At 45.7% G+C, this 27,951-nt stretch overlaps 1 protein-coding gene across 3 annotated transcripts in view; it reads left to right on the plus strand.

Moving 5' to 3' along the window:
• Positions 1–448: 448 nt before the first annotated feature.
• Positions 449–27,951, plus strand: part of TJAP1 (tight junction associated protein 1) — a 40,345-nt gene continuing 12,842 nt past the window's right edge. The window contains exons 1-5 of one of the 3 annotated variants that reach the window (XM_030945849.1): positions 449–585; positions 1,611–1,685; positions 23,385–23,479; positions 25,580–25,633; positions 27,746–27,904. In XM_030945849.1, the coding sequence (XP_030801709.1) occupies positions 27,779–27,904 (126 nt within the window). In that variant the 5' untranslated portion in view covers positions 449–585; positions 1,611–1,685; positions 23,385–23,479; positions 25,580–25,633; positions 27,746–27,778. Of the gene's footprint in view, positions 586–878; positions 1,132–1,610; positions 1,686–23,384; positions 23,480–25,579; positions 25,634–27,745; positions 27,905–27,951 lie in introns of those variants that run through there. The other 2 variants (XM_030945850.1, XM_030945851.1) reach the window with 2 other exon arrangements.

Consider the following 27,951-nt stretch of genomic DNA (forward strand, 5'->3'; position numbering starts at 1 on the left):
TCCTTTAAGAAGCAGACAGCTGTTCTTGGGGGGGTTCAGGTGCGTTTCTCCATTTACTACTCCACCTTTCTGCCTCCCTCTCCACCTGCTCCCACGGCTGGGTTTCTATTTCCCTAGCGACAGGCTGGGACACGCCCCAGGCTGTCGGGTCGTTTCTCGGGACACGTAGGAAGGGGCAGGGGGGGTCTCGACCGTCCCTCAGGGTGTTCCCAGGTCCCGGGGCAGGCGGAAGGGGCAGGAGCGGTTCCCAGCTCCCGTCCCGCCGCCCCTCAGGGTGTTCCCAGGTCCCGGGGCAGGCGGCAAGGGGCAGGAGCGGGTCCCGGTTCCCGGCCCCCGGCAATGAAGGCGGCAGCTCCCGCCCCGCCCCGCCCCCCGCGCGTGCCGTCCGATGACGCAGGCGCGCCGCGACGTGGGGATTCCGCCGGATTACCCGGCGTGCCCCGCGGCAAAATGGCGGCCTGAGGCGAGAGAGCGGGGCCGGGGCCGGGCGGGGGCAAAGTTTGGGGCGGGCCCGAGGCGGGGCCGAACCGGGGCCGAACCGGCCGCAAAGTCACTGGGACCCCTGGTGGAGCCGAGCCCGACCGGGTCAGAGCCGGGCTGGGGCTCCGGGGGCGGGGAGCGGGGAGCGCGACCGGCTGGGGACGAAGCCCCGGGCGGGGCCCCCTGCGCTCCTGGGCCTTTGGGGGCTCCGGACGGCGCCCAGCGAGCGGGGTGGGCCTTTCTGTCCACGTGTGTGGCGAGGAATTGTAGAGTTCCTCGAGGACAGCGGGTTCGGGCGGGTCGTACCGCGGCCGGGGGGGCTCAGCCAGGCCGGGCGGGGGCCGGGTGCGGGGGGACGGCGAGGCCCCAGGGAAGGGACGGGCTCCGTGGGGAAGGGTGGTGATGCCCCTGCCTCAGCCAGCAGGGCGTTACGGAGCTCTTCCTCCCGGGGAGAGACCCGTGTCAGGGAGCAACGCAGGCACGGGATCGGCAGGCAGAACCTGGTGCACGCAGGGTGTAGCTGTTTCTGAGCGATGGAGAGTTAGGTGCTGTGATGGAGAGTTAGGTGCTGTGGGGGATGAGAAAGCAGCATCTCTGCAGGGAGCGTTGCTGGAGTAGGAGCTGCAAAGCGGAACAAGTCTGGGCCAGCAGGTGTGTTAAAGAGCCGGAGTGTAACTGGCCGAGGCAGGGTTGGAAGGGAAGAATCAGCATTCCTCTGGTGTCAGACTCGGCAGAGGTTAATGGGAAATTCTCTGCCAGCCTGGGCATCCTCTCTAGTGCAAGGAGTGCTTCCCCCTGTAGAACCAGTGTGCAGCTTCTGGGAACATGGGCAGACTTTAAAGGAAAACAGATGAACAGTAAATACTGTACTGCTTCTGGCTCTGAGCTTGAGCACTCTGCCTAGAGCAGAGTAAAGGGCTGAGTGCTAATACACAGATTTTTGGGTGTGCATGAGGTTGCATTGGTAGGCATTGGGGTGTGCAAATGATACACAAATCTGCCAAGGCTGAGAATGACCTAGATCTGAGAGATGCCAGGTGGATCTTGTCCACTGAAAAGAATCATCCATCACAGGAAGATAGTTCTGTGCCAGTGACAGCTTTTCAGAGCTATGCATTTTTGTTTTACAGATTCAGAGAAGGAACTGGGGTAAAGGGCCTATATGAAATGAAGCCATGAATCCTCACTAAATCTTCAGAGAGCAGGTAAGAAAGCCAGGAATGAGCTGATGCTGAGTCATACTGTGCTCTTTTTGTAGTACTACCTGAATTTTTTGGGAACATGTGAACCACATACCTGAAACAGTGGCCTTCTTTGTGGTGTTCTATGCATCATAGTAGGCCTGTGTTGCCAGAATTGAGAGGCCAGGGGTGTCAGTAAAATGGTAGTGACCCTGAGAAATTCACCAAGAGCTTCTGGAAAGAAAAGTTCAATTGAAGATGTAAGCCAGTGCTCTTGACGTGCCATCTGGGAAAGCAATTTTAAATGTGCTCTATCAGTGCCAAAGTAGCCATGCTGTCTGTATCATTCACAAGGGATCTGCCCAGCCCTAATCCAGATGAAATCCTTTCTGGTGATCCCACTCTTGCAATAATGGCAGTGTCAAAGTTAGGGGGTTCTGGTGGCCCTCTGTTCTGTCAGGTTATTTGTTGCACCACATTATTTTTCCACACTGTGGAAATTTGAACTGTTCCTGTGATGGGTGGTGCAGGTGTACCTGAGCTCACTGTTGAGATCCAGTTTACAGGAGCAGCTGTTTGGTACCCAGCAGCTGGTTTTTGATTGTACACTGTCAGATCACCTTTATAACAACTCCTTGCTGTCTTCTTCACTTCCTAGTGGATCACTGCAGAAAGCACCTGTCTCCCAGCAGTGCTTTGCATACAGTGTGGTTTAGCTTCTGGGTGTTAAGTCAGCACTTCAGCTACTGGGTCTTAGCTGTGGTATCAAGAGGAGTTTTTCATTCCTTCCCAGGCACCCAGTGCTCTTGGAATCCTGTGAATGCATTTCAGCAGGGCCAGTGGAGTTCCAAAGGGCAGCCCATGGTTATCTTCATCTTTAATATTAACAAGGCACTGGGTCAGGAGGGGATGAGTTACTTGCCAAGACCTGTTGCCTCTTCACTCTCCAAACCAGCTTTCTGAACTAAAGATGACCTTGCGTGCTTTTCCACTGTTTCAAGTTGTTTGTTGGCTGCTGCTAAGTCGCTTGCTTTGCAGCCAACAAACCCTCAGTTCTTATCTCTGCCATCCACCCTAAATACAGTCATGGTATAGCTTGTCAGGGAGATAGGCTAAAGCCTTGAAAAAGGTGTAGTCTTTTGCAAGTCTGCCTGCTTCTTGTCTCAGAGCAGAGCAAATCAAGTCAGATGGACAAATGATTTTTGTTTGGCTTGCTGGTCTGAGTGGTATCAGAGCTGGCTTGGCAAAAGGGCTTGTGGCAGCTGCTGTGGCATATAAGTTGTCTTTAAAAAGGTGAAGAAAGCCAAGCTATTTGAGATGTAGCAAAGAAAACAAGTTTTAGTAAAATGTAACTGTATTTTTTGGTAGTTGATTTGATGCTTGTGACTCTTAGAGGGTGATGGTTTTTCTGAAGATAAGCTCCCTAGCCTTTTAAAATGTCTGTCATGTTTTATGGAGAATGCACTGAAAACGGGATTCTGAGATTTCCATGTGTCACCAATCTACAGTGTAGACCCAGGAAGCAGTTCTGGAGGTTATCTCCGGACTAATGTACTGTGTTATGTGTTTGTTGTCACGGGCCTCGCTTCTCCAGCGCAGAGTGACAACAGAACTCTCTGCCTTACGTGTTGCTGGGGGAAATGCAACATGTAGAGGTCTCAAATGAGCCTGCATGTGATGCAGATTGAGGGTAGGATTCCTCTGCTAATAAATGAGGATCTGACTTGACACCTTTTTGATTCATCTTGCTCTTTTTACTGGGCTTGTCAGGATCTGGAATTCTCATAATAGGGCAGATTTTATTGATAATTAGACTTGATTAATGCTTTGAGTGTAAATTTAAGGTCCTGAAACTGGATATATTCCTCTCCTTGCTCGAGGGTTTTTGGTTGGGAAGGTATCTCCTTTCTGTATGACACCCTGAGCTTTGGAGAGAGAGTACTTGTTGGCATTCAAGCCAGCTGTGTGTATTTCAGATCACTGGTAACTAGGTAAATACCATCCTCGCTGAGATTCTTTTATGCAGGACTGCAGAGGAACTATGTGTGTAACCGATGCAAACAGGACAAATGCCTGAGGGCATGAAATCATCCATCCTGTTTCCCTGCCAGTTCCCCTACCTGAGGGCTTTTCCTTAGATCTAGATTGGCTGAGTCTGTAACTGTAGTAGGAAGAATGTTACTTTTTAAAGTTGAAATAAATACCTTTACAGCTCGTTGGAGGGGAAGGGTGATGTTATGGTCAGAAAGATGCCTAATTTCTGCCACAGATTTATTGTGTTCAGATCATTACTGTTTCTTACTCTTCATCCTCTGCTTGGAAAAGACTAACACCAGTCTTACTAGGGATTTGAGGATGAACCCGTAAGTGTGTAGATACTGTGGTGTTGAATGCTTTAGTAAAGCTCGGTGGAGGAGAAATGAAAAGGGTATTTCAAGCTCTGACTTCAGAATGAAGCAGACCCCTGTGTGATCCATTGTCCTGTGTATTCTGTAGCATGGTGAAGTTGCTGTGGAGTGCAAGTCAGGCCCTGCCTTGTTCACGGCAAGTGGGCACTTTGAGACCTCACCATTTTTGCCTTCCCAGGAGCTGTTTGCTTGTTTTGCTCGCATCTAACGTTGCCTGAATCTTTTTGACTTCTAGGATAATTTTCTCTTTTTTACTTTGTTGTTTGTTCCATTCTCAGAAACCATTCTCTTCATTGTCAGGATATTCATGTATGGTTTTATTCCAAATATGCTCAGCCAGAGAGGGCCAAAAGCAGCAGCTTGCAGGATGTTTCGTAGTTGGAATGACATGCGCCAGCCTCTCCGGAGTGTCCTCCTGGGACAAGCTGCTCTTAGGAAGGAAATGGCGTGGAAAACCATGTAGGAGTGTGAGAATAGCTCTGCAATGGTTGGAATGCAGTATAAGCATCACTTGGGTGGGCTCAGTTTTCCTCTGCTTTCAACAATGCTGGGTGCCAAGCCTGAGGAAGACTGCTGTGCAGGGGTAAAGAAGCTGGAATGTATTCCTCAGTTGAGGTGAATGCAATTCAGTGAAACTGATAGGCATCAAACTGAATAATGATTTTAAAGTATTTTCACATGATGTCTAATCTGTGGAAATTCACTACCACATAATAGCTGAGGCTAAGAGCTGAGCGGGATTCAGAAAAGATCAAGCACTTAGGAGTGGAAATGTTCAGACTTGCTTTAGTTAAAGAACTTGTTTTAGAAGCTGTATTTTTCAGACCTAATCCAATCTCTTAACATTCTGAAGAAATGGCAGTGTGTTCCATAACTGTCACTGAGACTTCTTGCTCCAGCTACTAAACCACCTTAATGTATAGGTCTGTGTCAGGGGCAAAGTACTGAATCACTTACCTGTTATGTTATGTTGCTTACTGACCTTGCTTTCTGTGGTAACTGCATTAGGGGAAAAAACCCCCAACAAATCACCAACCAAAGAACAAATCCACAAAGCACTGCGGCTGCTCTGATTAGTCCTGGTAGTTGAGGATTTTAAGCTGGTGAAGAGCAGGGTCTGTGGAAAGATAGTGCGATTCCTCGAGGAGGACTGTCTTACTGATAAAGGTGGAGACTGCAGCTATTGTCTTTTCATGCTGAGTGGTCAGGCTGAGCACTTGCTGCTTCTTCCCTTTGTTTGCAAGAGAGGAAAGAATGTGTGGAGTTTGGCCTCTCCACATTGCAGTCTTGGTGTGGACTTTGGTCTGAGAGGTGTCTGAAAGGTAGGGCTTGAAGGCTGTTCAAGTGAGTTCTGGTATGTTGTAGCATGAGCCTCAATGTACTAATGTCTGTGAAGACAGTTTATGTCCTGTGCTCATGTCCAATCTGTTGAGGATCAGGAGAATCATCGGTGCTGCAAGTAGGTATAAATTCAATTTGATGTGTAGGCTAATAAAGATAAGCGGCAGTGGCATGAAGATACGTATGAAAAGCTGTGTGTTTGTAATGTTTGCCTAAATGCAAGGGGAGCTGAAGGAAAGAGTCTGTGTATTTTCAGAGAAAGAAGCACAAAATCCCTGTATGGGCCCTATGGGCTTCTTTGGGAACAACATGTGCTTTAGGGCACATGTCCTTAGCCCTTTTGTGGCAGGGCTAACAGCTGAGAATAAATAGTTACTGACTTGCACAGAAGTTTTGTATTGCTGTTAAAGTGAAATGGTCAGGGTTGGAAAGTAAGTTTTCCTGCAAGGCTTAGACTGATTTTTAGGCAAGGAGTATCTGACCAGCTTCTGGTGGCAAGAGAGAACTGGTTTGAATTTTTGATTTCTTAAGGGTTAGAAAATTCAGACCTGGAAGTCCCACAGTGACTTCTATGTCTTTGGTTGAGTTCTGTGTTTGTATTTTAGCTCTGTGATAAAGCTGGCTTTGGGAGTGTTGTGGGAGTCATAACTGGATTTTCTTACTCTTGTGTTAAAGTCTCAGTTGTCCAGCTGTGTTAATGTAACACTCATGCACAAATGGTTCTGAAATCAAAAGGGACAGATAAGGTAGTCTCTCTAACTACTGAGGAGTTACACATAGGCTCATAAAAAGCCTTAGGTGAGTTTTACTTTATAGCATTTGTTTCAAAAGAATATAAGTTATTTTCTCAAGGTAATAATTAGATATTTGTTGTGGCTGTAAGGTTTTTCACCATTATTTTGGCATATGCTACTCAGGGTAACTGGTTTTGGACGTGCATACGTCTTATTTCACAAGTTCTCTGCAGTTCTCAAAGATGCCTTGCTACTCTGTCTCCTGCATCAGATTTCTTCCTGCAGCTTTAGTGTTCATTAGTGATGACTCTGCTGCTGCCCAGCAGGAAGATTAAAAATATTCTAGGGAGATGAGTTGAAATCTGCCCTCTCACAACTGAATAGTGATTGCAGTTAAAGCTACTGTTCTGGTTTTTTTTTTCCCTTGAGTATTTTATTTATAATTTTTTCATTACAGAGAACTCTTCTCCCTTCTCTTTTATTGGTGGGAGATTTGTACCCAGTGTATTGTATGAAAAGCGTTTTCAAATGAGGGAAAGAAGTGGAAAATGACAGGATGTTTGTGCTTAAAATTCAGTTGTTTTAAGTAACCTTTCTTGAGAATGGACTTCAACCTTACATCCTGCCTTTAAATGCATTTATTTTTCTGAGCAGAAAGTGTCTTGTGTGCTAAAGTATGCAAAATATCTTTATTTCCCTTTTTAAATTTAAGCATCACTTACACTACAGTTATGTGAATAGTAGGAAATGAGAACTTTGCTCAGAAGGGTTTTCTCAGGTAACTGCATCTTGCTAGAGAAACACTCTGTTATTAGATGTCTGTGTAGGCACTCAATCCAATTTCTTCTGTGACTGATGTGGAGAGTCATTTTTGGCACACGTCTTGTATCAGTTTGGTTTGATTCCTGAAAGCAAATCACCCTTGCTGGGCTGCAGAATTTTTGTAGATTCTACTTATAAGCATATTTATTTTTTCCATGATTAGATGATGCCTTTGCAAATAGGTCTCCAGGTGTATCTGAAATAGCTAGAACAGAATTCAGCATCGTCAAGGCCCCAGCTGGATGGGGCTGTATTACTGTGCAGCTCCAGAGGTGATTTACTGCCTGACTGACAACTTGCAATATAAACATTAGTCCAAGCATGATCTTGTCCCAAAGCCCCGCCTACGCAGGGAGCCAGGAGCCTTCCTGCCACGCGCCATAAATCGTTTATGGTTTGCTCATGCCCGTACATTTGAGAAGCAGCTGTGGAGTGGGGATTAGCAGTTTGCAGAAGGCCCGTGCGGGGCTAAATTAGGGTCTCTTGCTCTGGTGGCGAATACCAGTGTTGGAATAGCCGGAGTGCTTCTCAGCAGTGGAAGGCAATTTACTCTGGGAATAGGGGTGGGTACAGGGTATCTGTGGGGGTGCAGCAGCCAGGAGAGAGCGTTGGATTGCAATGCTCCAATTTGAGCTCTGAAGCCTGATTCGTAGCTGCCCAGCACTGTGTGGGGTTGAACAAGTCATTGTTAGTTCTGTGGGTTTAACATTTTATTTATAGATTTATTGTTTCTACGTATTTTACACATATATATAGAGACACGAAATGTAAGCCTACCTCTTCTGTCTCCTAGGAGCTGAAGGATGATAGAGTTTTTCAGTGTTTTTTTTACAGTGCGAAGAGTGATTTCCCTTTTGCTAGCCCACGGTAGCAGAATCAAATGATATGCAAGGCCATTTGGGGTTTCACAACTAATTTTAAGCTTTTATAAGAAGTTTTACTGTGCCACTTGGATTTATTACAGCTTTGCAACTTCAGCTCCCAAAGGAGAACTATTTTTGTGCTGGCTGCGATAATCTAAATTGCCTCCTGGAGCTTCTAATGACTAACTCGTGTTTATGGTGAAAGCTTCCATTTATCCAAACCCTGAAAGCATATTCTGTTTGGCAATATAACTCTAAATGAATTGATGCTTTATATCAATGACAAGTACATTGGAGCTCAAAGTCAATTGGTACCTTCAAGTCTTGCTGTAATAAAGAGAATATGCAGGTTTTGCTGTACAGATGGGACTAGGCAGTACAGTTCAGAGATGTGTGTGCTGGCTGAAGGACCAGCTGCTGAGTAAAGCACATACGAGTAGATCATTTTCAGCTGGGTTGGTTACTCATTAACGAATTCTTTCTTGGGTGGGTTGGGTAAGAATCCAGGTGGAATGTGTCAGCAGGGTGTCCCCTCTAGATGCATCAGCTGAACGTGAGTGCTTCCAGATTGTACCGTGAGCGTCCATGGGGCCATGGGCAAGGACAGTGGGCTCTGGGTAAACTAGGTGTTTGTTTCCAATACAACACAATTAGGAGACTTCTTACTATTTTATTGAAGCTTCTGCATGGGCTTCTCTCTCAAATAAGACCATGTTCCTGGAGCTTTCTGCTGTGCTCGCTTCTGTTGGAGGTTTGGGGAGAGTACCTGGAAGGGCTGATCCTAGGCTTATTTTTCTCACTGCTTTTGGTGAAAGGCTTCATCTGCCTGAGATGGAGGCCAGATAGCACCAAATATATTTGTGGCTGCTTGTGTGGGCATTTTGAGATTTGGAAGGTACTTTGCTAATGAGCTGTAGGTCATTTCATGTCAGATTGGCTGAGTTTCCATTGAGCTGCGTCTTTGTTGCGGCAATGCATATGGACTGTGTATGTTTGGGGATCCCTGTTACCTATCTGAGGTGGAGAGGGCTTTCCTCCTCTTTGCTACCTCCTCTCTCCCCACAAGAAAAAAATCATCACCTGGAGAGCTGTTAACCTCCAGATTGAATTAGATGTTTTGCTGTTCCTTATGTAGACCTTTCAGATGTATATAGAGGTTAGAGAGGGGCGTGGATATCTGATTGTATTTTGAGCTTTCCCTCCTTCTCTGTGTTTTTGATACTGAAGTTGGAATTCACCCTTCCCTTTCCCTGGGAACTGATGCAAAGGAATTGCTGTCAGCCAGAGCAAAGCTCAGTCCTCTTTGCCTCGAGGCCCTGCCCCTCCAGGTTAGGACTTTGCCTGACTTCTACAGGCAACAGTTTGTTTATGAGCTTTTGTTACGTGAGTCTTGTGATGGGGTCTGAGGGGTACGACTGTTCAGGGCAGTGGAAATCTCAATTCTGCCACGACAGGGAAGGAGAGGAATAGAGTTAGTACAGTTAACTCATCCCCCCCACACCCTTCTTTCTTCCCTGTTTCCTCACCTGCCCAGCTGTGTAGTAGGTTAGCAGTACGTGTCTGTTCTTATTCTTATGAAAGTAGACTTTGTTCTCTGAAGACTGCTAATCATGCCCCATGGGGGTGTAATCAGTTATAAGGTATTTAATACAGTGCAGGCGGGAACAGGCTGCCTGGCCGGGCTGGCAGATTGCAACACTACAATTATAAAGGGCCCCTTTCCCCCACTCACCCACCCACCAGTGGCAGGATGAGGGTACCTTGAAACAGTATTGAGTCTGTGAAAAGTAAAGATGTAGGGGGGGGAAGGGAGAGGAGAGGCTGTAGAGGCAGCTCCTATTCTGGGAAACAGGCAGACCTACATTCTGTGAGAGCTGCAGCCATTGCAGGTTGCACTGTTGAGACTTGTGGAGTTCGGGTGCCGTCACCATCGAAGTGGATTGCACAGGGATGGCCCTTGGCAATGTGTAGAACAGCAGGGGCTTCTGTCCTATTTGTAATGGGTTTTCTTTTGGTGGCTGGGGTTGGAGAGGTATGGAGTGGTTAGAAGGGGAGAAAGCCCATTCTCCTGCATGCAGTGATTTAGACACCTAATCTGTAAATCCTGCCAGGCTTCTATTTATATCTTTGGATATAAATCTATTGGTAAATTTGGCCTTCCATGCCTCATTCTTCCAAGTACTGGAGCTACTGCAGTTTATGGAGGGAACAGGTAGCCTCAGGCCTTGAATTTCAGCAGGCATGAGAAAGTCTACTGGACCTGGGTCTGGTCTGGTCTTGTTACTTAATATCAGACCATTTGCCTCTGTGAGGGCCTTGAAATGCACGTGGGGTGTGGAGCTGCTGGGCCGCAAGCCTTATAAATCATCCCTGCTCCAGCAGCCTGCTACATGCAGGGGTGTGTCTCTGGAGCTTATGGCTACATTGACCTTTCCCTTTTGAGGTTCAGTAGAGGTTACAGCGTTTCAGCCCTTAATCGGTTCTCTCTGAATTTCCTGGCACTGTTTTGTGTCTGTTAGGTTAAAGTCAGATATATTCCTGCTGCGGTGCTCTTGAGAGTATTGGTTTTCCTGTTTGGTGCTGGGAGAGCACTGGCTATTGAGTCTCAGAGTTAGTCCTTAGCACTGGGATGGATTTTTAAGGTTTTCAGGAGTGGGTTGTTTAGTTGTGTTGCACAGAGTAAATGCAGATTCACAGTGTGGGGAGTTCACAATATAGTCTTGAGAATTCTGCTGACAGTTTCACATCTGAGGCATCCTTCTGAATAACTTCATATTTGAGAATGTGAATTCTTTGAAAAGCTTTAGGATTTGTAGGATTGCCACATGAAGGAGGAATAATGTTTTTTTTTCTGACTAGAGCAGAGTCTCTTTGCAGCTCTAAAATGATGAGGTTCTGAGATAAGAGGTTACCTGATGTCTTGGGTATTAAGTTTTTCTTCTCTTGATCACTGAAATGACTCGGTGTCAGTGCTGAAGTGGAAGAATATTGTACAGTGAAGGTCAAATCTGTGTGTGTGGGCAGTGGAGACAAGCATTTACGGAAGGATTTTGGGGTAATGAGGAAGTGCCTCCATCCCAGAAAAGCTCCTTGACTTAAGGTAGGATAGTTTTCTAGGGGTAGCAAAAGACCTGGATCCTTCCAAGCATCCATTTTGCCCAAAATCAACTTCTTATTCAGCCCTACCCCCTCAGCTCAAGAGGTCTCAGTGTTACATTTGTCCCTTGTCTTCGAGGAGGAGTCAGGGAAATTCCCTTCCCAGGCTAGTGCACAGGGCTGTTCCTGCCCTGGACTGTGGCTACTTTCCAGCCCGGGTGACAGCACTTCTCCCCGTGGCTTGCATGCCCAATTGAGAACTCTCCTGCCTTGCTCTGTTTCTCTTGTCCCATTGGCTCAAGAAATTGCCTGGAGAGCTTGACCCTCACACAAATGAATTCGGGGCTGAAGCTGTCCTTGAGGTCCTGACAGTGACCGTGCAGGCAGTGTGGGGAGGTAGCATGGCGGGTGTCAGCAGGGTGGGTGTGTGGGCTTGCTACTTGTTTTCCTTCTCTGCCTGATGAGGAATGCAATGTGTTTGCCTTCCTTGGCCTGTGGTTGCAGCCGCATTCCTGCAGTGGGAGTCAGCACGGCGGCAGGCGGCGTGCTGTTCATGCCCCGTGGCTACATGCTTTCAGCTCCACATCAAAGGTGTATTTTGTGTGTAGCTTGTGCCATTCCTGGCCACACCTGGTGGCCTGCAGGCATGCAGGAGGTGGAGTCTGGCTGTGTTTGCAGATGGCATTCAGGGTTCAGACTTTTTGCTTGTGGAAAGGCTGGAGCTGAATCCATGCTAAACAACCCCAGGAATGCACCGGGAGAGCTGAGCGGCACAGTCACTCCAGGGGCATGTCCTAGCAGCAATGTTTCCTTTATAGCTGCAGCAAAATAACTCATGCCTGCTTCTCCAAAGGAACTGACTGTTTGCTTGGGTGTGTTGTAGGGTTTAATTTACACCGATAAGGCCAATTAAGGTTGGTTGGTCCCCCCTGCAGCCTGTGTGCTCTTGGCAATCAGTAGATGATTGAGTGGTTCGTGCCATGCAGCTCTGCTCAGTGCATGAGATGTCTGCCTGGAGATGGAATGGCTCTGGGATTTAACCCAGGCAGGAGTGCTTCCCCCAGTCAGTGCGTAAATGTTCATTCCAACTTCTTCTGCAAAATCTTTGTTTTTCTAGCTGGTACCCCAAGAGCTGAGGACAGGAAGTTTGCTGAAGGATGGCAGATCAGGATGTAGCTGTTATTTTGAGATCCTTGACATGGTATCTGTTTTGAGAAATGATCACTAGTTTGCTATGTACCCATCATGCAAGCCATCCTTGTCCTCTATAGCAGTCTTTTATCTTGCCTGGCACAGGGAAACATGATCAAGTTTGGTAGCATCATTATGGGCAGCCCATAGGCAAGGCTTGTGGAAGTAACAGCAGACCATCTTCTTTGTTCTGGGTAAGCCCTGGACTGTTCATTACCCCATTTGCTTGGATCTTCTGCAGTTTCCCTTTTGGCAACTTCTAGTAGCCTGAAATTCTGTGATCTGCCAGTCATTTCCTTATTAAAGTTAGTCTTCTGCAGAAGAACTCCTTACTGCCATCCTTAGATGGTAGCAGGAATGACAGAATTTGCTCTCAGAAGTTTTCTGGCTTTATAGCTTAGGTTTTGCTTTTTAGCTGTTGTCACACTCACCACATGAGTCACTGCAGAGCTCACTGCAAAGAGGTCCATGCCACCCTCTCTCCAGAAGGCTGTGTCACTTTTCAAAGCAGGATCTCAGTGATAGGTGTTTAAGGGAATGTTACTTGTTCCAAGGCTCTTAGCATTGTGAAACAGTTGGAAATTATTCACATTGGGCTCTCTTCTCTTTTGGTTTCACGTAAACTGTGCATTTAATTTCAAACTAGTTGCCACTGACTCCATACACGACTACTAGAGCTTGGATGCTGAGAGAGTGTGTTGTCTGAATCTTCATTTTCCTTCCTCTGTTCTGTAGTGGCAGACTGGACAGTATCCCCTGCAGCAGCAGGAGGTGGTAGCAAAATATAAGTCAGTCTAAAATTGGATTGTGTGGCAGGTTACTGATAGAACATGTAAGTATGTATGGTCATCACCATACTGCCTGTTTCAGCTTTGTCATGCAATATGGGCTATGGCTGCAAAGATGGAGCTCTTGTTTTGGATTACATACTGCTTCTGCTGACACTTTCCAGTTGCCAGGAAAGCAGTGAGGGAGTAAGAATGAAATAGATGTGATATTGGCCAAGGAGGAAGTACAGCTGATTATTGGCCTTTTTCCATCCTGTCAGTGAGTTTTAATACATTGTGGAGAGAAAGTCACTAAGTCCTTGTTTTGGCTTCCCTCCTCTGGACTTCAAGGTTGTAGGAATCCAGGCCTCTGTGCTCCTGTATCCGGGCAATGTGTTCCTCTGGCTAGAGCTGTAACCCTCCCAAGTAGCTAGATCTCCCCCTGGTGGAACAGAGAGCAGAAGGCACTGCTACGACTGGACGGTAAAATTGGGAATTGGTCTGATCCTGGGCACCTTGAGCCGGCAGCAGATGTGGTGTTTGTCCATTTGAGACATTCCTTAGTCCAGAGTCATAGACTTAGCAGAGCTGCGCTCGTGTGGCTGCATGAAGCTGAGGCGTGAGTGAACAGCTCACTACTGAGCAAACACCTTGTCTGTGCAACATCTGCCTGGCTGTGTGCTGGCATTCCTCCATGGCTTTTGCCCTTAGATTAGCAGTGAGCTACTGGCTCTTTGGGTTCTTGTCTGACGCTTGACAAAAAAAAAGGTACCTGGAATGTGGTGGCTTGCTTTCTTTAAGATATCTGGGGTTTATTAGTCCTCAGTTAGAGCCCCTTTGAGGATAGGTGATTTCACTTGTAGCTCAACTGTTTCTCATTCCCTACTTGCTCTCTGAAGAGCTGCATAGGATTTACTTATGGGGGATCTACAGGAGGGAGCCCTGTGTAGGGGAGGAGCTTGTCTGTTTAGCATTACTAAAAAGGAGTGGTTTTACTTAACCTTAGAATAATAAATGGACTTATGCTATCCCAAAGGACAACAGTGGTAAAGGCATTTCAGTCTTACAAGAGTAATGCCAGGCAGGGGGTGTGAAGTAGACTGGAGAAGCTGACCTTGTGGTAAAACTGAAGTGATGGGCCTTGGCTGTTATTTCCCCTTGAGACAATTGATGCTTATAATTAGCTTCAGCTGAAGAACAGCACTGGTGCTGGCAATGATGGCAGATGTGGAAGGAGGCAGTTAATGGGAACTCTCTCTGACTCATCTGCCATAAAGAGAAGTTGTGTCTGAGGGAAGAGCTGAAGCAACCCAGCTTGGTCATAAGTGGGGAATCTGTGGTCATCCCCCTCCAAGGGAGGAAGGTGAACTAGGAGGTACACTACAGTGTGTACAGAAGGACAAGCAGTGCAGGCCATGACTGCTGGTGACAGGCAGCCTCCCTGTGCAGGGCAGGGGGTGAAGGTGTGAGTCCCCTCTGCTGTGGCTGGGATCCTGCTGTTAGAAGGAGTGACTGGAGCCCAGGGAAGCAGGGAGAGAGGAGCCACAGTCAGTTGCGTGCTTTACACAGGTCATCGGTGAAAGATAGATGGGTGGATCTGTTTGTTTTTCCTAAGCTGGATTAAGCCATGTTATATTTCTGTGACTGAACTCAGAATGAAATCTCTCAGTAATTCAGTGGTGCTGAAGACTAAGAGAATCATTAAAAAAAACCCAACCAAAACAAAAAACTCAAACCAAACAAATGAGGCAAACTGAGGCAGATTAACTACAGGACCACACCACAAAAAAGAGGGAAGAAGCTCCAGGGTTTCAGGCTGCTTCAGGAGCCATGCTGCTGTATTGTTGACAGGGTTGAGACAAGTTTTGTTCCTGCTCCTGGCTCAGGCTCTGAATCTGCTGGGCCAAAAGCATGGGTTTGAAATCCATTTCCTTGTTCTGCCTTTGTGGCCTGTTGAGATGACTACTGCCAGTGTGTACAGGAGTGGATGCCCTAACACTCAGCATTGTACCTGGATACAGAGGCTGAGTGGAAATCAATGAGGAATACCTGTTTTAGCCTCCAAAGTAGGCAGTGGCTGTGACATGGGTTAAGTGGGAGATCTCTGTGCCTGGTAGGAATCCTGCTTTGCAAAGGAGTCAGTAGCAACACCACTTGTAATCTCTGGGAAGAGAAAGGGAAAGGATATAATCAGCTTTGGGAAAGGGCTCTAATGACCCCTTTTCTCTTCCATCCCTTTGTCTGGATAGTTTTACTCCTCAAACATCACTTTGCATCTCTCAGTGCTGCTCTGCTTTTCCCTGCCAGCTTACAGCAAGTTATTGCTCATTGTAGGTGATGCAAGGTTCAGGCAGCTTGATTGAAGAGCACCCCTCTGCTGTCCTCACACAACACTGGTGTCACTGGTTCTACTTCATTATGTTGACTGCTGTATGTATTCAGTGCCACAGAGATCATAAAATATTTCTGTGCTAGATCTTCTCTGATGAATAGCACAGAGGATGTCTCGAGTTCCCATGGCAATGCTTCTGAATGTGCTTCTGTCACCAAAGAAAGGGGGACTTCCAGATAATGAAGATTTCAGGATTTTGTCTGAGAAAGGGGATGGTGGCGAAGCTGCATATTATTTGTTTGCCTGCCTTTGGATGTGCCTCTGACTGATACATAATCTGGAAAAAGAGGAAGCTGACATTTGGCTAATGGCAGAGATGGCCTGTGTCATGCAAGCTGCAGCTGGACCCCTGGACATGCTTAACTGTTCAGCTACAGATGCAGCTGCACAATCACCCAACAGTTAAGCCTGTACCATTCTCTGCCTCTCATATCTGACCATCTGCTAGGGAAAAGCTAATTAAACCAAAACGATTCTTGCTGGGATTAAACCCCAGCAGCAGAAAAAATTGAGTATACTACAAATATTGTTCTACTACTGGATCAGGGCTGCTGCTTTATTTGTTCTTATAAAGAATTGCAGCTGTTCAACTCAGTTGCTGTCAGGTAGGTGTTTAGCTCATGCACACTTTCCTTTCTATTTTCTATCCCAGATCATTCTTGTTTTAGGTGCAAGAAATAAGACTGTCTTGCTGATTGTTTTTTGCAGCTCTTTCTTATGACAGCTGAGTCTGTTTTTCTTTAACTTGCAACTTAATGAAAAACCAGTGCAGCGGATTGGTTTTTTGTCCTAGTGCCTCAATTCCTCTACTTCTGGAAAGGAAATTGGTCCTACCTTCTTTGCATGTATTTATGGTGACAATGAATCCTAGAATTGGTGTGGGTCCACATAACTTTATAGTTGTACGAGTGTGAAGCTGAGACTTAAGACCAGTTTATTGCAAAAATATATCTGAAACCCTTTGAGAATTGAAGTTTAAATCTTATAAAACCAAAAATGTGTAAGTGTGGTTCCCTTAGCAGCCAAACTTTTGTGTACCTACAATCTTTGATGCCATGTGATCTGGGCTTCAAAACAGCTCTTTCAAAAAACCAAAAAAAAAAGAAAAGAACTTACAATTCAGGTTGATTCCAGGGCTGCTCTATGTACTCAAGTGACAGTTCACCACTTTATTCCAAGTTGTGGCACAATTTAGTGGAATTAGTTCTCTTCAAGGGTCTCTGAGAGGATTATTGATGATGTCTTTCTGTGCTAAACTTGGAAAATGTGTACTGAAGAGGGAGTTAGTTCTACACTTAGTAGCTCAGAGGCAGCAGTGGAAGGTGGCCCTGAGGAGAGAGAAATGGCTGTGTTGTTGGTATGGATGTGACGAAGACTGGTGAGCTCAAAGAGGCACAATTGAAAAAGCAGGTAGAGATCAAAGAGTGCCAAGAGAATGAAGATAAATTTAATTTTGGTATCCAGGGGGACGAATTCGAATAGTTTTTAATGAGGAATGGAAAGAACAGTACTAATTTTAGAATTGTTGAAATTTAATTTTGACAGATATGTTTCCTGGGGAAACGCTGTGGGAACTGAGGAGATGAGAGATGATGTTAGAGTGTGGGTTTGTAGCATGTTAGGTCTGTGACCTAGGATTTGGTTTGTGTATGTGCTTGCCTCACAGTTTAGAGGAGAACATGTTGGTAGAAGAGGGTCAGTAGTGAGACTGTGCCTGGGGCAGTTGGATAACGTGCTCTAACTCCACACTCCAGTTGGCTCTGATAAACTGTTGGTGAGCCATACCCTCAGGAATGGACATGTGGGGAGCATTGGCTTCCTGGAACTGCTCCAGGGATGCTGGACATCAGCAAGCAAAAGCTGTGTGGGACTATGGAAAACAGTGTAAAGTGTGAGCATTTGTGATCACCTTTTCCATCTTGCTTGGGGAAAGTAGAGAAAATATTAAGGTGCACTGGTCTGAGCATTGTTATAATGTTTATTTGGGATAGGATTAATGAAGCTTTCAAGACATATAAATGTCAATACCTTTAGTGTCTTAATATACCTTGTAGAGTGTAGTTAGCTTTTTTTGATTGTGAGAGAGGCCACACTGTTGTGGGTTTGGGGTTTTTTGGAAGAAAAAACCCCAAACCAAACACAAAACCAACAAAACATTTGGAAGTAGAAAAGTGCAAAAAAGGGTTAACATCAATATCAGTAAGGATTTTGCCATTGCAGGGAAGTTGTACTGATTTAACTTAATCAGATTAGAGACAGCTGTGATTATATTAGTGCAGCATTCCTGTATAGGCATCCTTAATTTAGTTTGTGTCTTGTATCTATCTATTTAACTTAAGTTGTTTCAATGTAAAGTACTCTTAAACTGAATTAAGAACATTTGCCCAGGAGCGTTATACTGCTTTATATTATTTTCTAAGTCAATTTAATTTAGTACAGTGTATATGTAGACAAGACCTTGGGGAAAAAGCTGATCCTTTTTATTACTTTCTGAACAGTCTGTCATGTTTGGCTGCAGCTATGTGATCATGGAATGAAAGAGCCTGTTGTGGTGCATGTTGGTGGAGGATGGGTGAACTGATCACTGTTAGCCTTTGTACAACTTGGTCATTCTTAGCTGTAGTGTTCAATTAAAGTAGGTTGATCCTCCTCGTAAATGAGGCCTTTTCCTGTCTAGAGCAGATGTGAGACCCCTGTAATGTTTTGTCCTCTGCCTACCAATAAAAGTACCTGCAATGTGGTTAGTGTCCTGTCTGTTCAGTCAGCAAAAGCAGCGTCTTAAAACCTGGCACAAATGTTTAATGTTTGAAAAAACTCAGATGGCTGAGCAGGTTTGAGCTGAATTTTGCTACTTTTCTTCATCCATAGCTTGAAATAAACACCACCCAATTTTGATGCTGTTTCCTTCCTGGCCTGTGTCTCCCAACAGTATGTGCCACCTGCTATATATGGTGACTTGCACACAAACAGAACTTATGGCCAAGGAATAAGTAAGTACTGTGGATGTCAGTTCTCTTTCTGATTGAAAAGGATTAATCTAGTCAATACATCTTGTGTTCTGCTTGCTGGTAAAAGCTCTGTGGGAACAAAACTGGCATGTGAATTACTCTGCAAGAGTGGTTGTAGTGATAGCAATTCAGAATAAAGCTGACTGCTGTAAACAGCCGTTTTATTTTTTGAATTTGTTTTTGCCAGCACCTGCAAGCATTAGAGCTGGACTTAGCACCTCCTCAGCATTGCAGATGCTCTGTAGGCTAGGTCACTGTAGCAACTTGTCCATCTGTCCTGTGTAAATAATGCAAATAATGTGCTCTGCTCCATTGTCCCACTGTGTAGATACTGCATAGTGTGTCAGCCATCTGTGCATCACTGAGAGCCTCGGACAGAGGGCACGTTTTGGAGGGTGGATTGTGGCAAGTGTATCATTGAATGCTTCAGCAATGGAGCATTCTCTGGCATTACTGTATCTGTGCTAGAGGGGCAGCTCAGTGACATTCAGTTCCTGGCACTGAAGAGATGGGGATTGCTGTTTGCCCAGAGCTTCTGAACCAAAGCTTGAAACAAGAGGACTGCTGATATTAATTGCTGGGAGTTGTATGAGACTCAGGGAATACTTACAGGGGCTGAGAATCTGCCTTTCAGTAATTGAAATATTTAAGCTGCTTCTACCTTGTCCTAATTAAATGCCTTTTGATTTTATGCTCTGGGAAGGTAATGTATGATTTTTTCCCCTCTTCTTCCCCTCCTACACAGCACAGGATATGACAGAGGTCTGGGAAAGGAATTCCTGCGTGATGATTTTCTACAGAGATCTCCCTCTTCCACTTCTCTTCAAATGTTTGCTTGTGGTAGCCATTCCCTTGGTTGTGTTAGTGAAAGTTTAAGGCCATGACTCCAAAATTTCCTTCATGTGAAGTACCAGCTTTATCCAGATACATGTTGTTAGAGTATCAAGATTTGCTTTTTCTAGCTGGGTCCAGACACTTCCAGAAACTTTTGAGAGTTCTTCTAATCTCCATGAGTTTTTATCTAATGTTCTGGTATTTCTTTAAATTTCTGATTAATGTGCTCCAGAAGTCTCATGGGAGATCTTAAAAGAACAGGTAAGAAGACAGGGTGAGGAAGGACATGAAACCCAGGGTGCTAAGATGAAGAGACTCTGAAAGTTTGTAGCCTAAAGTACCTTGTGAGAGTTGGAAGGATCACTGAACAAACTAAACATGCTTCTGGTGTGTCAGCAGTTCTGAATGAGAAGCTGTCATTAGCCCTTGATGTAGCTGTCTGTGCTAAAGGTAGCTTGGTAAATGACCTTTTGCTGAGCTGGTTCTTGTGCAATTTCAGGTGTAGCCATTAATGGTGGTTCTATGCTTTATATGTATTAAAAAGCTGGTGCTCATTTCCTGGTCAAAATCTCCCCTGGGTATTTTTATTCTCCATTAACATTCCTTCTGGGGATTGAATTCTGGTCCTTTGCTTCCTGTCCTGTTCCTGTTCAGATGTTAATCAGCTGTTGCATTCTATTCCAGTTACATGTTAGTGATGCTAACATTTCTTGGTCAATGTTGAGCAGTCCTGGCTTCTATAAAAGAATTAGGGAAGCTAAGCTACTCTTAACACAGCAGAGAGTAGATAATAAAATGCACATTTAAGGGTGTGGAGTGCATCTGAATTATGGGGACTGAGATCTTTGTATTGTGGAAGGAGAGAGCAGGACTGTAAGAAGAGTGTGATTCTGATAATTTTTAAGAGAATTCTGCATGGTACAGTGGATGTGACTGATACATGATATGTCATGTGGTATTTCCATTCAACAGGAGCTATGTATGACTGGAGTCCAGGGATTTCATTTTCTTTGGAAATGTGTTAGGTGTTAAGTAGGGCTTGTTACATGGACTGTTGTCCAACAGCTAGCCTGATCCCGTTTTCTTGATAGCTCTTGGAATTGTTCCCATGCAGAGAACAGAGGTTTCTGCCTAACAGTCAAGGTTAATTGGTATGGAAGAGCAGGAATGAACAATAATCCTCCTGAAATTCTATTTTAATCCAAGAGTCACTATAATGCTATTACTCAGCTCTGAATCCTGCGCATTAACATACAGGCTGAACTGAGATCTGAGTCTGCACTTGGAGCTGTCACCCTTTTATTTTAAAATGAGCTTCAACACAGCCAGCAGTAGAATGGATCTGAACATTCTTTTGAGATGCCTTCTCTGAATGAAAAGATCTCTCTCATTAAACGTTAAAGGGCCCTTTAATAACCTTGCAGTCCTTTTCTATTGTGCTTGGCACCAGCAGTCTACAGGTGCTGGTTTTAATTTCACACAGCTTGTTTTCCTGTCCTGGACAGACATCCCTTGGTGCAGTTATTGCACTGTCCATCTCTGTGGTTAGCTGTCTTGGTCAGGCTTTCTGCAGCAGTTTCTCAGGTAGTCTGGCTTGAGAAATCTTCTTCTGAAATCTGAGGTTTCCTCTATCCATAAGCACAAGAAGGCAACTAGACAAAATTCTCTTGTGTTTGCATTTCATGAAGCTAGTCAGGAAATATTGATACCTCCTAAAGCAGGATGTGCCAATATCCTATATTGGATATGCATGCAGAACATAGGTTGGCCCACAGAGAGCAATATTCCAGGTTAACTGTGGTGATATATGTCACAGGACATTTGGTTTTGTTACTTGTAGTTATTGTACCTGCAAGTTTTTGGAGTGTGCTGACTCTGATAGCCACAAAAAAAAATCTTTCTGTACTGTTGCATTAGAAACAAATGTGACTGGGATTGTGTTATGGAATGTATTTTTTCATTAACACGAGTTTATCTTTCTGAATAAAAAGCAGTGCTAAAAAAATGCTGCTGTTAAGAGGAAAAAGCTGGAAAGGTGATACAGTACCTGAAATAAGAAACTGTGTCTGCATCATAATCGTGGCATTTCTCTTGAGGAAGGGACACTGCTGACCCTCAGCACTGGCAAGAAGGCTGTTTTATAAGGTCAGAAAAGGCAACACAAGAGAAGGTGATACTGAGGAAAAGCCTGCAAGTCGTCTGCCTCTTTGTGGGGAATGTTCAGCTGCTGCAACTACAAGCAGGCAGAAGTTGTGTGCATCTTAGAAGCAAAGTGTTGGCTACCTCAGGCCTCAAGGGACTTGCCAAATATGAGGAAGACACTTGGTGCCTACAAATGTTGCCTTTTTTATTTCTCTTGTCCTTTCCCTTTTTGTCCAAAGCATTCCTGTTTGAACCTTCCTTTTTCTGCCAGGGACCTCTTTCTTGTTGCTGGAGATGAAGCAATGCTCATGGATGGTGGTGTGGTTTGTATGCATGCCAAGTGGCTGTTTATTCTGTACAGGGCCCACAGAACTGTCTTAAGCAATTCCGTGTGAGATGACATCTGTTTGTGGTGTGTGGTAAAGGTTTTGCCTTTCTCAGATCACACAGAGAACAGAGCTACCCTGCAAGTAGATTTTACACTGAGGGATGCTCTCTGGTAAAGTCAGCTAGAGTCAAGCTTGTGTGCTGCCTGTGCAGCTGCACTCTGTTACTGTGTTGTGGTTAATCCCAGCTGGCAGCCAAGTACCATGCAGGCACTTGGTCACTCTCCCCTCTGCCCCCAGGGGGATGCAGGGGAGAACTGGAAAAAAGTAAAACTTGTGGGTTGGGATTAGAGCTGTTTAATAATTTAAGTAAAGCAAAATATAATAACAATTGTAATGGAGAGAGATTGTAATGGCAAGAGGGAGAGAGGAATAAAACCCAAGAAAGACAAGGGATGCACAATGCAATTGGTCACCACCTGCTGACCAGTGCCCAGCCTCTTCCTAAGCAGCAGTTGGCCCTTCCCAGCAACTCCCCTCAGTTTATGTGCTGAGCATGATGCCATTAAGTATGGAATATTCCTTTGCTTGGTTTGAGTCAGCTGTCCTGACTGTGCTTCCTCCCAGCTTCTCATGCACCTTGTCGCTGGCACAAGAAACTGAAAGTTCCTTGAGTTAGAGTAAGCACTGCATAGTAACAGCTAAACCATCAGTGTGTTACCAACATCATTCTCATCCCAAATCCCAACCACAGCACTGTACCAGCTACCAGAAAGAAAATTAACGCTGTCCCAGCTGTAACCAGGACATGGTGTCCTTGTGAAGAAAGAGTTTGTGTGTGTTTTGTCAGTGTGAGCCTTGTGGCCCTTAGTAAGCCAATCCAGTGAAGCTGTTATTGTCAGTGACCTTAGGAATCCTACTGGAACAGCAGTGAGTAATAGCTAGAAGACAATAGAATTGGACCTGCTGCAGGTGACAGACTGGTAGAAAGAGGATTGTAAATGTTAAGGAGCATTACTGAGGAGAGGTGGAAAGGATGGATAAAAAGAACTAGGAGTTTAAGTTTCCTCTTGTATTACAGTGGTAATTAAAATAGCTGAAGAGCTGCCTCCTGCTGTAGCTCCATGCTAAAATTGAGTTTCTGCAGGGTAGTCTTAATGTGGACTTGACAGCAAGCTCCTTCAGAGAGAGACTTGTGAATAGTGTGATGAGCAGAATTAGTGCCTTCTTCTATTTCTGGATATTACCTGTATCCATTTCTGCTTTGGAGCACAAGGTCCATCTGTTCTGCAGAGAGTATTTGCTCCTCTCTGAACAGAGGTGTGGTGAATTGAACCACCTCGGGATTCTCACTCTGTGCTAGCAAGAGATGCTCAGGTATTGTAGATGAGGAGGCCTTTGCTGTGCTGTTCACTGCAGGGATGTCTGCAAAACAAAATTAGGTTGGTGTGGAAGAGTGGTTGGAGCAGAATGACAGCAACTGGATTCTTGATGGTGGACAGGAATGCAGGTGGGGAGGCAGGGACCCCTGGAGAAAAAACAGCTGCCTTTCCAAGGTCAGTTACTGGTCTGGATAGGCATCCTGCTCAGTGGAGAGATGGCTAAAAGATACAGTGAAGACATGGAGCTTTTACAGTGAAGGCATTTTGCCTGGCATTAGATAGTAGTCTGATGGTGCAGCAATTTGCTGTTGACTTCTGCCCTGTCACCTGGCTATGGGTTGCTCTGAGCATGCCTGGTTGTTTCCATGTTTTGTGCTGATAGGTGACTGACACCAAGTTTCCTTTCTCATGTTTCAGGAGCTGTTGGCCAGATGCTGCTGAATACTGACAGGAGAAAGCTGATTCGGAGACAAACGACCAGAAATGTTTGGACACGTCGTCACTTTGGATCTGTAAGTCCTTGTTTGAGGGAAGGTTGTCTGGCAGCCCTGTGAGTTTTTAACTATCTATGGAAATTCTCAGATCATGAGGGTAGATTCCAAATCCTGGTATCTTTTCCAGATGAGTGGGGATGGGATGGCAGGTAGCATAGTTGCTGCCTCTAGGGTAGGAAGCAGGAGAGTTCTGTTTGAGCCTGAGGAACCATGTGCTGAGAGACAGGGAGGCCCCTGGCATGTTCATTCTGAGCACAGCTGCAATGGAAACATACGTGAACCCATGGGTGCAGCTGTTCCTGGAAACCTCTGTCTGTCTGCCATGTGGCTGGTGGTTATGCAATGATGCTGAACCAGCTTCTGCTGGGAGCTGATGGAAAGCAGATCCAAACTATGCTGGTCTGATTCCTCCTGAAGGTGCACGTTCTCCCTCTCTTTCTCCCGTCATACTTTGCAGTTTGCCCCACAGAGCAGTTGCACTGTTGTGAAGCTGTTTTTCCATGTGCTAGTTGAGACCCGACTCCAGCACTGTAGCAAGGAAAGTAGCCAGACAGCTTGTTGGGGCAGGGCCAGCACTGGGGCACCTCTTCAGTTTGTTTTGGCAGAACTTGATTTTGCATGGTCCTGGTTGCCTGCTTGTTCCTTTCACCTTCAGTCTGACTCTCCCTGCGTGTGTATAGCTGTTCCACACCCTGCCTCCTGTCCCACCTCCCAGGGCTTCATGCCACTGACATGGAAAAAGCAACACAGCAGCAATAGTGTTTCAGGGAAAGGAAGGCTTTACTCTCATGCCAGTGGCAGAGTGATGGCTGCAAAGCTACTCTCTTGCAGCTGACTAACCCAGATTAACCCAAATCTCTTCTTGTAGTGATGGGTACCTGTTGTGGTTTGATTTCCACTGGCAACTAAGCATCACACAGCTGTTGGCTCACTTCTTACCCCTCTGTAGGATGGGGAGAGATTTTGGAAAGAAGTAAAATTTTGTTGGTTAAGATACTGACAGTTAAATGGGACACAAAAGGAAGGGATCATAATAAAATAAGTAGAATATACAAAACCAGGGATGCACAGTGCAATTGCTCACCACCTGCTGACCAATGCCCAGCCAATTCCTGAGCGGTGGCCTGTGGCCACTTTTCCCCCTAGTTTGTATCCTGACCATGAGACCATATTCTATGGGACATGCCTTTGGACAGTGGGGGTCAGCTGTCCTGGCCATGTCACCTCTCAGCTTCCTGTGCCCCTCAGCCTACTCACTGATAGGGTGAGAAGCTGAAGAATCTTTGCCTTAATATAAACACTGCTTAGCAACATCTAAAACATCAGTGTGTTATCAAAATTATTCTCATCCAAAATCCAAAGCGCAGCACTTACTAGCTACTAGGAAGAAAATTAACTCTATTCCAAACAAACCAGTTAAATACCCCAGGCTTTGACCAGGGAGGAAGGTTGTTTCTTAACCTGTTTTGTATCCATGGTTGGCTGGATATTTTATAGAAGCCTGTTAACAGCAAGGTAGAGTATGATATGCTGCTTGATGGCAATCAGAGAGTAGCTTGCCTTCCTCACCCTTGTGGAGGTGTGGGCTATCACAGCTCTAGGCACAAATGTTTTGGCTCAAACAAAAACCTGATAATTGCCAGCTCATTTGTGGGTGAAAAACACTGACTTAAAAGGACGGAGTGAGATAATTGTAAGCATCACCAAACTTGTGTACTGAAGATCTTCACAGTTAGCATCCCTCTGCAGTGGCAGGGAAGATTAGCTGGGAGGGTCCCATTCTAGAGGAGGTTTGTTTAGTCCTTTCTGGAACCAATGTTGCTTTGAAGCCATTGCTTCATGGATTTTGAGTTTATGTGATTCCAGTTGCCTGAGTGCCTTGAACATTTCCTTGCCATGTGCCTTTCCGGCTCTTGCTGGGCCATGTGGCCAGGTATTTGTAAGTTCGTTTTCTTTACTTTCAGAAGATCTGATGTGGGCTGGGGCAGGTGCGTGGAATGAGGTGGCCATCCCAGTTGTCCTTGGCTATAAATATTCCCTATGCCTTACATATTTGTGGGATGAGATTTCAAGCTGGCTGCTTTGGTGGATGCTAAGCTATTTGTTTCTCTTCTTCAGGTCATCTGAGTGAGTGTCCTGGCTTCATGAGGCTTTGAATTTGAGCCCAGGCTGGTAAGTGCTCTTGTCCTTATGAACTAGAGAAATGATTGTGATTTCAGCTAGGTGTATCTTCATACACATCTCCTGTCCTTAGCCTGGCAGAAATTGAGAGAAGAGTCCCCTAGACCACCTGTTTGATAGTGGGCCATTTACAAATCTTCTTCTGGCTTTTCTTTTTGAAAAAGAGAAGTGTCTTCCCAGCAAATCAGACCTGATACAGTTTAACACCACAACACAGTGTGGTGGTGTATCTGTTTTGCTTAGGGATACAGTGAAATGTGCATTCAGTATTATGGATGTAATTTTTCTAAATTAGAGATCTCTGCATCTGTTTGAGTCTTTTTAGAAGAGGGGACTTTGAGAGAATGGCTGCAACAAGGGGAAGTTCCCAGCATTCTGATGGGAGAGATTTACAGGTTAGTCCTAGGAAGTTGTTTGTGTTTGTGGAAAGGTGTGAGAAACTTCTCTGAGCTCGTGTTTATAGCAGAGTGAAGGATGGTTTGCAAATGTACCTGTGAAGTGTAAAGCCTGTTATGACTTGGGACTGCTCTGTGCTTGGTGCAGACACCTCCCACTTGCCTTCCTCTCAAGAGACTCAGTCTGGGTGTCAAAAGAGGCAGCTAGATAAGAATTGGAGACAATTCTTGAGGATAAGAATTGGAGAGAATTCTCAAGGCTCTGTTAGAGTCTTACCATGTAAAACTCCACTGTCCTACACGCAAAGCAAACGAAGTCTGCTGGGTCACGGGACCCGTGGCAGCCATCGACTGCAGGTATGTAAAAGGGACTTGTGTGGCCCTGCTTGTAGAAGTGGGGAGAGAGCATGATCTAAGTGGACACAGGTCCTGCACTTTGAAGGGCTGCAGGTCAGATGCTGAGGATTGCAGAGATGCTGGGCTTGGTGGGTGTAAGGGTCTTGCAAGGGGAATGAGAATTGGGCACTTACTCCAAATATAGGACAGCTATAAATGATGCATATGTTGTCACTGAGGAAAGTCTGATATTGGACTCTGCAGCACCTTCTTGATAGCTCTGAGACTTCTTGTGTACAACAGAGTGGTTGACATTTTGGCTGCTTTGGTGGGGAAGTCTTCCTGCCCTCAACTGCAGACCTAGAAGATGGAAAGAAAGGTGTTTCTTCCTTGTATACAAGACAGCTGCTTTTCTTCTACCCTATTTTTTGCTCTTGTACTGTTCCTGCAGCAGGAAGAATCTCAGCATAGCTAGGGTGAGGGAACTAATCTTTCCACTAGTGGTACAGCTGCATGTCTACATATTGCGCATTTATTCCCTCTAGGGGTGGTGAGGCACTGGAACAGGTTGCCTGGAGGGTTGTGAACTCCTCATCCCTGGAGGTTCGAGGCCAGGCTGGATGGGGCTCTGAGCAACCTGGTCTAGTGGAAGGTGGCCCTGTCCATGGCAGGGGGGTTGAAATGAGATGATCTTTAAGGTCCCTTCCAACCCAAACCATTCTGTGATTCTGTGTTGTAAAATCTGGCTTTAAGTACCAAGGGATCAAAACCGTTACTCCCTAATTTCATGCCACCTGTGACTTGGGGGTTGTCTTTGTCTTTTCTGCCAGAGTAATCAGTTCTCCTTCTAACAAATCTCCTGTGGTCTGCTGCACTGGTCCCAGTATAAGCCAAAAAATTCTGGGCTCTTTAATGGCTAAAGTCTCCTCCCACATAGTCCCTGCTGACAGTGACAGGACATGATCAATAACTCCTGCTCCAGCTGTCAGTGCTGCCTGTAAGGCTTGCTGTTTCCATATTGAAAAAGGCCTTTCCTAAAGAGCCTAATCAATATGCTGCTGTGAGGTCTGTTCTCATTTGCTATATATAATCTGGACACACAACTACGTGAGTGAGCGTGTGTAGGGGGGGAGAGGATGTGCCAGCCCTCTGCTCTCACTAGCTGGGAGAAGGACACAGCTGCGTCTTACTTTGCTCCCTCTCCTGCAGCTGCTGCTCAAGGCTTGTGGCTACATCTTTTACCTGCTCTATTAGCGCTCTGCATGGGGACCTGCTCTGGGACTCCAGGGGAGCCAGATTCCTGCTGCGTCACTTGTAGGCTTGGATGGAGCAGCCGTGACTCTCTCTTGTGTGCACTTTCTGCTGTTGGTAGGTAACCCGCTTTGGGAGCCACGCAGGTGGGAGGATGTCGAGCACAGCCCCGCCAAAGAAGCCTTACCGGAAGGCGCCCCCGCAGCACCGCGAAATCCGACATGAAGTGCCCATCATTCGTGACGACCAGGATGGAGTGATCTTGGCTGAGCAGAGTCAGGTAACAACTTGCCGGGTGACAAAGGGCTTAACACCATTGCACCAGCA

Source organism: Camarhynchus parvulus, chromosome 3, assembly GCF_901933205.1.
Source record: "Camarhynchus parvulus chromosome 3, STF_HiC, whole genome shotgun sequence".
In the NCBI taxonomy this organism is placed as follows: Eukaryota; Metazoa; Chordata; class Aves; order Passeriformes; family Thraupidae; genus Camarhynchus; species Camarhynchus parvulus.